Raw genomic sequence first — 10,895 nt, forward strand, 5'->3', positions numbered from 1 at the left:
ATGAAGTTGTTTCACCATTTTTTTTTCCAAACGAATATGAATTCTTAGCATAGAAGCACCTTAATAGAATATAACTGCTGTAGTTGAACGACTGAAATAGTATGATATAATCTTTTCCGACAGGTATCATTCCCTGTCAGGCTCAGAAGTCTCCTGCTTTATAGTAGATCGTGACAAATTGTATCAGATGAGATGAACAAACAAGTTATTTACCACTTATTATTTGCCAGCGATATCCTACATTTTTACTCCCATGTTCGTTTGTTTTCCCCAGGACATACAGAGACCATGACATTGGCCGCGTCTACTACATTCACAAGTATTCAACTGGTAATTCTGCTTTCATATTTGGAAAGAGTGGGAAGCAGTCGAACCATATACAACGCCGGTAACGAAACTCGAAGAGATAGCATATTTACAAATAATGTTACGATGTTTGACGTGGAGGTTACAACGCATATCTCTGGAGATGACTTCGGGAGCAGATATCGCTGGACCACGCCGGTAGAAGCGAAATCATCGTCTTCAAGAGCTACTGTCTTTCAGGACTTTGTGGCGCCTCCCACTAACGGATTTGGGTCTGATATCAGTCCCAACGTCCAGACGTCGTCTGCGTGGTCTTGGCAAGCCATAGCGTGGTCGTGGTGGTTGATCCTCCAGATGTTCACCGCCATGCTTGGCATTGTAGGCAATTCCCTTGTGATCATCGTCCTTTTCATTCGAAGAGAGCTTAGTCGCCCCACAGACACTCTGGTTGGAGCGCTGGCTGCCGCGGATCTGCTTGCGTCCGTCTTTATGATACCCCTGCCGCAGGCACTAATGGTCCCTTCCTCATTTCTTGGGCAGATGTACTGCAAAGTTGTGTACACATCAATGTTTCTTTGGGTGTCATTTGAAGCCTCCACTTACACCCTAACGGCCATAGCTGTGGAAAGATACATCGCGGTGGCTTATCCTTTCCATTTTAAGAATTTAGTGACACGGAAGCGGGTCATCATCGTAATTATAGCGAATTGGATCCTGGGGTTCATGATCACGTCTTACGTATTCAAAGTCGCAAAACTTGACAACTCTTCAAACAACTGCGCTCCGGCGTTCCTTTCCAAAGACGTCCAAATACTCATCGGAACAATTTTGTTCCTGATGGACTTTGTGTTACCTGCCTTGATATCACTTACCATGCAGGCAATGACGGCCCACGCCCTGTACCGTCAGTCCCGAGTGTTCCGTCAAGGAGGCCGATCGAACCCGACGGCTAGACATTTAGCAGCCAGAAAACGCGTCTTACAGATGTTGTTTATTGTGGTTCTAGTCTTTATTGTGTGTTGGGGGTCCATCGCAGTGCAGTACTTCGTCTTTAATCTAGGATTGTTACCAGACTCATACTTGTATAGCCTCTTACACAAGTCATTAGTTGTTCTTTCTTTCGGAAATTCCTGCGCAAACCCGATCATCTACACCATTCGTTACCCAGAGTTCCGCTCGGCGATAGGAGAGCTGTTTTCTTCGAAGAAAGGGAAATCCCGGACAGTACTATTCAGTGAGAGAACAGAGGGAAAACTGTAAAATCTGTTGAGAGCGTTAAGGATTAGGCATCTCTGAAGTGTAGTAAATAATGTCATATTGAAAAAAAAATGATAATTTGGTAAAATAAGAAGCGCCATAGATACATATCAATTGAGAAATATCTTCGAGATTTGCTTTCACTTTATATTTCTTATTTTTGTTGCTTTCGAATCAATTTTAAACTGCTATACCGTATGGTACAAGATCCATAACGTTTTTTCGTCGTTGAAATGTGGTTACACTAATCTTCGTGCATTGAAAGGTAGTTATTATTAGTTTCCAGCGTTGTTAAAGCGGTCATGTTGTGTTAGGTGGTGGTATCCTATTATTGTGCCCCGCAGCTACGATCAATAAATCTAATTAACTTTTATTTGGAGGTACTTTTTTATACCCTCAAGATTGTATTCAAACACAAGATTCAAAAACCTCTCCCCACCCCCGACACCATAATGACTTCATTTCTCTTCTGGGGAGTCTAGAGCTAAATTTGAGCAATGTACGTATTGAGTTCAGGCAACATTCAAGATGCGGTTATGTCGTGTGAGGTGGTGATATCCTATTTTTGTGACCCGAAATTTTCGAATCAATAAATTTAATAAAAACTCGTGTGTTTTTTTTTCGAGGTGACTTTTATACCTTCGAAAACTGCAATGATACAGAATATCCAAAAAAAAAAAAAACCTCTCTAAAAAGAAAAAAAACCGGCAAACGCGCGCTCTTTCGTTCAGTAAATTTAGACATAAATTTGAGCAATGTACGTAATAAGATCAGGTCACATGCAATATGCTGTATATCGTTGTATAAGCCGGACCTTATACCAGCTGAGGTATGGAGCATCACATTGTATTATATTCATAACTAAACCGTAACACTTGATTTGCACACTATGTAATCGTGCTACCGTAGGCAACATTGTTTTTATGACAACGACTTCAGAATAGACTGGAACATGTTATATACACATTTTGTTTGGAATCGCTTATAATTCCACACATATCGATTTATAAACCCAACATTTAACCTACTTTTAGTGAAAATGTACTTCTTCTTTCAATCCCATGTTCGGAATTTTTTTATCTTTGTGTGTAATCGTTAACATTATTTCACAAAATGTTACCATTCTATCAGTCATTACATTTTCGCTCAGTAAACAGCCTACCAGTATACAAACATGCTTGTTAACCTAAGTAGCTGTTAGATCATTATTTGCACTTATAGTTGTATGTGTGTGTTGGTATGTTTTGTTGTTGGTTTTTTTTTTACATTTTCAGACTGCATAGTTTTATATAAAGATCTAGATTTTTTGTTTAAAACTCCTTGTGTACTTCACACTTTTAAACATCACATTAAAAAAAAAGAAGGCCACGAAATATTAAGAAAATGAACTTTAGTGTTTGCTTTTAGATATGTTCTTTTAATCAACTATGTTCTTCTGACCCTGATACACTAATCTGCGCAAATAAACACAGAATTTCACAATGCATTCCCCAATTTGATTTTCAGAATACACATTTTTGTGAGATTAATGCTGATGGTAAAAGAAGAAAGTTTAAAAGGGTTTATTATTCATGTCTTTGTAGGTGATTCCCCGTCAAAATGTGCCACGTGCTGTCCTGTAGCAATCTTTGAGAAAACTACCGAAAGAGATTTAATTTTACGATATCTAGTCGAAGGGAAAGAACGGCTTTGAAACTTCGATTGATTGATGACCAACTATAGAACACCATAATATTCAAATATTCAGTTTCGTGCTCTCTCTGTCTCTCATTCTAAAAAAAAAAAAAACCTCTTTTATAGAGAGAGAGAGAGCAGTTTGAAGTGGCTTTGTTTCTTTCATTTCAGACTGAAATGGAAATATAGCCACCAAATATATCTCTGTTGAACCACAAATAAGTGCATTTCAACAAATGTCCATTCTTGCTTTGATAGCAATAGTTTGGGGACAATTATGATAGTAAAACAAAAACAGATCGTCATAACGGAGATATACAAACTCTCGAAATACTGAAGGAAACTACTCTCTCTCCCTCTCTCTCTCTCTCTCACTCTCTCTATCTATCTTTATGTATGTAGGCCTACATATATGTATATGTATAAATGAAGAAATAAACTGGTAGTGAATTTTTGCCAATAGAGAATGAATTTATTCGACTCATATTCTCAGCGGCCTCCGCCTTCTTTAGAAGGCCGCTGAAAATTCGAGTTGGATTGAACTCATTCTTTATTGGCAAATATGACCAATTTCTTCATCTCATCGTGAAGCCAATACGTGAATTCTTAACATGTATGTATATGTTTATGTATATATATATATATATATATATATATATATATATATATATGTACATATATATATGTATGTATATATATATATATATATGTACATATATATATGTGTATATATATATATATATATACATATATATATACATATATATGTCCATATTCATAACTTATTTATAGATAGCAAATTTGGAAGAAAAGCGGCCAAATGGATGCGTGGTGTTTGTTTACTATCACGAAAGTGTGGTAATGACGTTGCAAATAGACAACCTAGCTAAAGAAGAAAAGAGATAAAAACGCTTTGACAAAAAGAAACAAGATATACGAATGGTTTTGATTGGAACAATTCCCCTGACCAAAACCGCTGAAATGTTATTCAGTATAGTTGCCATATTTCTCCAAACAAGACTGAAAATGGCAGTGTCCTCACATCGGCATGGAAGTGATGTTTTCATTACTACACAATTTTATGATGATGGAAATTTTCCAATCTTTTTATCGGAAGAATGCATGAATGTGACCTTCCATCGATCCTGTGATTTAGACGAAAGCAAAAGAAGATCAATAGAGAAAAAAAATTTACTCAAAGGTTTACTTCCTTTGTATACGAAGGCAACTACAAGGCTCTCCCTCTTTTTATCTCCAGTGTGTCTCAAGAGCTTCTCTTCGTGTGTTCCTTTACCCTTTTTACAAATCGATTAAGTGATAGCTCCATTCTGGGAATGTTTTTTTGTTTCGTTTTTTCCACATCTCCGTTTGTTTCATCTTCATATATACAAGCGATGATTTTTTTTTTCACTAAACACGTGACCGTTTCTCTCTCCCTTATCATGTACCACCGTCGAGTGACTTCAATATTTTCAAGAAATCACATTCAAAAGAAATTTAATAGTACTGAGAATCGATTGAGAATGTTTTCCGCCCACTTGAATTTGAGAAGTTTTCCTCAAGACCATCGCCCCCCCCCCCCCCTCTTTATGCGCGATACTTTTGTACTGCATAATACCACATAAAGGCAAAAGAGAAGAAAAAACACCGGATAGACTTTGAAATTGAGTGTAGTGACACTTTGGCTTCTATCATTCCGACTGAGTATCAAGTTTTCAGCTTTTTTTTAGAGGAAAAACGGCATTTATCAGACTTTATACATACTAAACTATAAACATGCTACCACAGAGACGCAAAAGCACGCGCCATTTCTTTTTTTTTTGTGAAAAAATACCCATATACATGAAGATATGCATATATTCATATCATCTATTTGCAGTTTGAATGTCATAATAATCATATCAAACTGCTGCCACCACACATCATTCCAAATTCTTACTATGTACTATTTGAGGTAATTGATTTACAATACAAGTTCGCTTAACATAGTAATGCTACCCTTATGTATACCACAATAGCATGCAAGCATTTGATAACATTACAACATGTGGTTTTATAGGTGACAACTCTTTACTTTTATTTACCTGAGAAAACTTGCCTCAATTTTGCAGCCTTCAAGAGGCATTAATTATATAAAGAGGTATCTGTATGGATATTCGCTACTAACACAAACAACACAAAACGAAACAGAAGTAAATGATATCACTTTTAAAGGTTCCCTGAAATACAGATTCATGTTGATTTGTGTTGATTTATGATACCCTCAACATCACTTTTTAGGTGAAACGAATATCTGAAATATTCCATATATTTGCAACTATTCTTCCATCTTTCTTCAGATTACTTGAATACGCCCACAAAAATCCTTCCAAACCAATATTCCTGTCGTGACCTCATCTGTCAATCATTGCTAAAGCACTGATATGTTTAAAAAAGACATTGGAATGCACCTTTCCCTCGACTCAGCATAAGTTGCATGTTTCTGTGACATTAATGTGACTAACCGTGCTAACAAAAGACATGGCGAGGGAACGTGTAAGTTATGCTGAGTCGAGGGGAAAATGCACCCCAATTTGTCTTTTGTTAAACATATCAATACTTTAGCAATGATTGACAGATGAGGTCACAACAGGAGAATTGGTTTGAAAGGATTTTTTTTTTTTTTTTTTGGTGAGCGTATCCAAGTAATCTGAAGCAAAATAGAAATATGGATTTTTTCTAGATATTCGTTCACCGCAAAAGTGATGTTGAGGGTATCTTAAAGGGGAAGGCTAGTAACTGATCAGTGGGAATCAGTGGAAATGCTGGGAGATGATTGTTCCAATCCTTATGGGATTCATTCAAGGGTTCATTGTATATCTATTGTTGTGTGAAAATGATTTGCCTCAGAACGGTCTCATATTCAAGTAATGTGCAGATTAATGCTCCGTCACTGACCAGGGACGCTAACCTGGAAGCATTAAACTGCACATTACTTGAATATGAGACCATTCTGAAGCAAATCATTTTCACACAACAATAGATATACAATGAACTCTTGAATGAATCCCATAAGGATTGGAACAATCATCTCCCAGCATTTCCACTGATTCCCACTGATCAGTTACTAGCCTTCCCCTTTAAATCAACACAAATCAACATGCATTTGTATTTCAGGGAACCTTTGAGTAAAAGTGTAAAATTGCTTCTGTTCTTTCTCTCTCTCTCTCTCTCTCTCTCTCTCTCTACCATGTCTAGCCATCTGTCTTTCTCTCTTTCTCCCATTTTCTCTCTTAGAACTGAGAAGGCACCAGCTTCCAACGGGATACCGTCGCTCATTGATTACCCGTCATTGGCCACTTTTATTTGCGCATGCGCGTGTTAATTCAAAGCACTTGATAACCTGAGAGTAGGGCAGAGTCAGCGTAACTTGTGCAGACATAATTCTGCGAAATCAAGTTCATGGGGAAACTGAAGTGCCGTTTACAGGGTAAGGTAGACCAGCTATACAGGCCTACGTGTAGGAATAAATCTTTGGAACATAAGTCCTGTACAAGTAAGTATCGTGTTATTTTCTATAAAAAAACAACAACATAGTAATACGTGTACATAAAACGGTCAATGGAAATCATTAAAATATATATGATTACATATTTATAATTATCATATGTTATATGTATGTATTTGAATATAACATACAATTTTCGTGTACCATATTAATTGTAAAGCTTGAATTTAAAAGGATGATAAAAATTGTCTCCGACATTGACAGTTACTGACGATCAAATTTGCCAACGCTCCTGATAGTACACTGTACATCATGGGTTACAAACAGTGAACAGTTATGATACATATGAGCTCAGACCAGAATTAAGTTTTAAGGTATAGTATGGCATATGTATGTTATGACGAATCAAAGTAACCTTTTCATGAAGAACGTTGGAGATGTCAAAAGATATCATTTTCAACATAATCAAGTGTATAGGCGAAATCTATTCTACAAAGAAATCTTCACTCATTTGACTTTTGTTACGAAGAGATCATACCCTTCCCCTTAAGATTTGCAGTAAAACATTCAGTAGCGTTTCTGGAATTATTTCATCATCCCCCCCCCCCCCCCCAAGAATATGAATTAGTATCATAGAAGCACCTTCATAGAATTTAACTTTTTTTTGTTGAACGTTTGAAATAGTATGATGTTATCATTTTCCAGAGGTATTCATTCTTTGTCAGCCTCGGAGGTCTCCTGCTTAACAGGTCGTGACAAATTGGGTTACTTCATCACTTGTTCATAGATGAGCAAACACGTTATATACGAGTTATTGTTTGCCAGCGATATCCTACATTTCTACTCCCATACTCGTCTGTTTTCCCCAGGACATTCACATACCATGGTATGGTCTGCGTTTACGACATTCACCAGCATTCAACTGGTGATTCTGCTTTCGTATTTGGAAAGAGTGGGTAGCAGTCGAACCATATACAACGCCTCAACGTCATCCGGTAACGAAACTCGAAGAGATAGCATATTTACGAATGATGTTACGATGTTTGACGTGGAGGTTACAACGCATAATCCCGGAGATGAGCTCGGGAGCAAACTCGGCTGGACCACGCCGGTAGAAGGGCAATCGTTGTCTTCAAGAGCGGTGTTTCAGGACTTTGTGGCGCCTCCCACTGACGGATTTGAGTCTGATATCAGTCCCAACGTTCAGACGTCGTCTGGATGGTCATGGCAAGCCGTAGTGTGGTCGTGGTGGTTGATCCTCCAGATGTTCACCGCCATGCTGGGTATTGTAGGCAATTCCCTTGTGATCATCGTCCTTTTCATCCGAAGAGAGCTGAGTCGCTCCACAGACACTCTGGTTGGTGCGCTGGCTGCCGCGGATCTGCTTGCGTCCGTCTTTATGATACCACTCCCGCAGGCACTAAAGGTCCCTACTTCATTTCTTGGGCAGGTGTACTGCAAAGTTGTGCACTCCTCTATGTTTCTGTGGGTGTCATTTGAAGCCTCCACTTACACCCTAACGGCCATAGCTGTGGAAAGGTACATCGCTGTGGCTTATCCTTTCCATTTTAAGAATTTAGTAACTCGGAAGTGGGTCATCATCGTAATTATAGCGAACTGGATCCTGGGGTTCATGATCACGTCTTACATATTCAAATCCGCAATACTTGATAAGTGCACAAATCACTGCGCTCCGGCGTTCCTCTCCAAAGACGTCCAAATGCTCATCGGAACAATTTTGTTCCTAATGGACTTTGTGTTACCTGCCTTGATATCATTTACCATGCAGGCAATGACGGCCCACGCCCTGTACCGTCAGTCCCGGGTGTTCCGTCAAGGAGGCCGATCGAATCCGTCGGCTAGACATTTAGCAGCCAGAAATCGCGTCTTACAGATGCTGTTTATTGTGATTCTCGTCTTCATTGTGTGTTGGGGTCCATCGCAGTGTTTTTACTTCGTCTTTAACTTAGGATTGATACCAGACTCGTACTTGTATAGCCCTCTAAACATGACTTTGGTTGTCCTTTCCTTCGGAAACTCCTGCGCAAACCCGATCATCTACACCATACGTTACCCAGAGTTCCGGGCGGCAATAGGAGAGCTGTTTTCTTCGAAGAAAGGAAAGGCGAGGAGAGCACTATTCAGTGAGAGGACAGAGGGAAAACTGTAAATTATGTCGAAAACGTTCCTGCCTAGTCATGTTTGGAGATGCAGTGCAGTTTTTTTCAATAATACAATACAGTATTAATACATAATACTGTTTTGTAATTTTGAAAAAAATCTTATGTCAATGTAAAAGTAAAATCTAAATCCCCCCCCCCAAAAAAAAGAAAATTAAACGTTACAAATTGAACTGTAATATATCTCACATAGTGAAATTGTTGCTAAATCATGGCATTTACTCTCCACACAGCTGGCATTGCGCTAGGCAAACTAAATGAAGTGAGAATGGTAAGCAAAGTTTATCATCTGATAATGACGATATTTCTGAAAAAAAAAATTATCAGTTAAAATATCTTATTCTAGTGGATAGATTTGCAATTTGCCAATCACCCTTTCTGAGAAGCGTCGTAAATATATTTTGGGCATTATCTTCTATATATTTTTTTTTGTCGTTATCAAATGATTCAAAATTAAGTGCATGGTACAATTAAGATCCAAAGTTCTTTTACGTGCTTTAATTGTTTACACTATTTTTCGTGCTTGCAAAGTATCAATTACCTATTGCCTACTTAACCTACTTAACCCACTCAACTGTTAGATGGCTGTTTGCATTGGTTTTTTTTTCTGCGTTTTCTGCGTTTTCTGCCGAGCTTTCGTGATTATAAAGATCTAGCGTTTGCCCAAATCTTCGTTTCAGTATTTCCATGTCTATTCTATACTTTTAAACATCAGATTGAAAAGCTGAGGGTTGGGTTGTAATTGATAGGCATGGTTGTTTAATACTGTAACAATGCAGTTTATGAAACATTACAAAGTTGCTAGCAAGTTGCATAGTTGCAAGGTACAGCTCAAGCAAAATGATGGCAAGTTTACTTGTTTTACGGCACGCTATTAGACGTGTGCACCCCCGGTGTGCATTCATTTCATTTCATTTCATTTTCATTTTATTTCAACACGGTAATAAAAAGGAAACTTGCTCAGCCATCGGCTGTTATTCTGCAAGTCCGTGCATGTATACATTATAACAGAACGAAACATAGATTCAGTAACAGCGTAATATATAGCGATGATTGAAATAAGAACAAAAAAGAGAAAAAAAATCACGAAGAAAAGGAAAAGTATATCTACATATAACAGCATATGAATAAAAAAATACAGACATTGACAAGAGATTGATATAAAACAAATGTCAATAGTACTCATCGCGTAACATAATAGGAAACGTTATGATAATTGATATGATGTAATATGATATATAATGCAGAGGATATCAAACTAGAACTGCTGCTGTTTCAAATAAGACCTGAAATTATTAAAACTCATAATCTTGATATTATCTGGGAGATCATTCCACACTTTACATCCCCTGTACTGTAAACTCCTACGTTTGAAATTAGTTGAAAATCTACATAACTCAAATTTTAACATATTACATCTGAAAAAATAATTTGTATATTTAAATGAAAACAACTCACACAAAATCAAAATAAGTCCTCATGATGTTTTAAAAATAATAACCTTCAAATATATTCAGCTTGATGACAATAATCCGTTATGTTCCTCTTTATACTTATTCAACTGTATTTGCACTGATTTCAAAGCAGCGCAGGGTACGACGATGACTCCCTCCCCCCCCCCCCCCCCCCCGTCCCCGCCTTGTAAATTCTAGCGTCCCGCTGGTCGACTCGAGATGAAATTCCCGTTGCCATACCGGATTACAAAAAAGGAAAAAGAAATCTTCAAAGCAAGTACAAATCCATAATTGGAGAGACATGATTGAGACTGCATCAGTCGACCATATAGTGGGGTGAAGAAGTGACGCATTATGGAAAAGTAGTTTGAAAGCGATAAGAAGAATGCAACAACAGAATCACTTTTTATTGCTGACATCAGGATTCGCAGAAACAAGATCTTACACACGCAATATGGCAGCTGCGACAATCGCGCAAATCCGCAACTGCTATGACTTGATTTCTGATTCAACATTTTCATAATGATCGGAATTCAT

The 10,895-nt window shown here is 37.8% G+C and overlaps 2 protein-coding genes across 2 annotated transcripts; both read left to right on the forward strand.

Moving 5' to 3' along the window:
- The first annotated feature begins 432 nt into the window (after nucleotides 1–432).
- Nucleotides 433–1,566, forward strand: LOC139710245 (galanin receptor 2b-like). The gene has a single exon (XM_071622176.1). It carries the CDS (start codon nucleotides 433–435, stop codon nucleotides 1,564–1,566), a length of 1,134 nt encoding a protein of 377 aa, XP_071478277.1.
- A 6,197-nt stretch (nucleotides 1,567–7,763) lies between these two features.
- LOC139710246 (allatostatin-A receptor-like) lies at nucleotides 7,764–8,894 on the forward strand. Its single transcript, XM_071622177.1, has one exon. The coding sequence runs from the start codon at nucleotides 7,764–7,766 to the stop codon at nucleotides 8,892–8,894; it is 1,131 nt and encodes a 376-aa protein (XP_071478278.1).
- The last annotated feature ends 2,001 nt before the right edge of the window (nucleotides 8,895–10,895 follow it).

Source organism: Diadema antillarum, unplaced genomic scaffold (assembly GCF_040938485.1).
Source record: "Diadema antillarum isolate AM-2024a unplaced genomic scaffold, OU_Dant_1.0 seq00001512_RagTag, whole genome shotgun sequence".
NCBI classification, from domain to species: Eukaryota; Metazoa; Echinodermata; class Echinoidea; order Diadematoida; family Diadematidae; genus Diadema; species Diadema antillarum.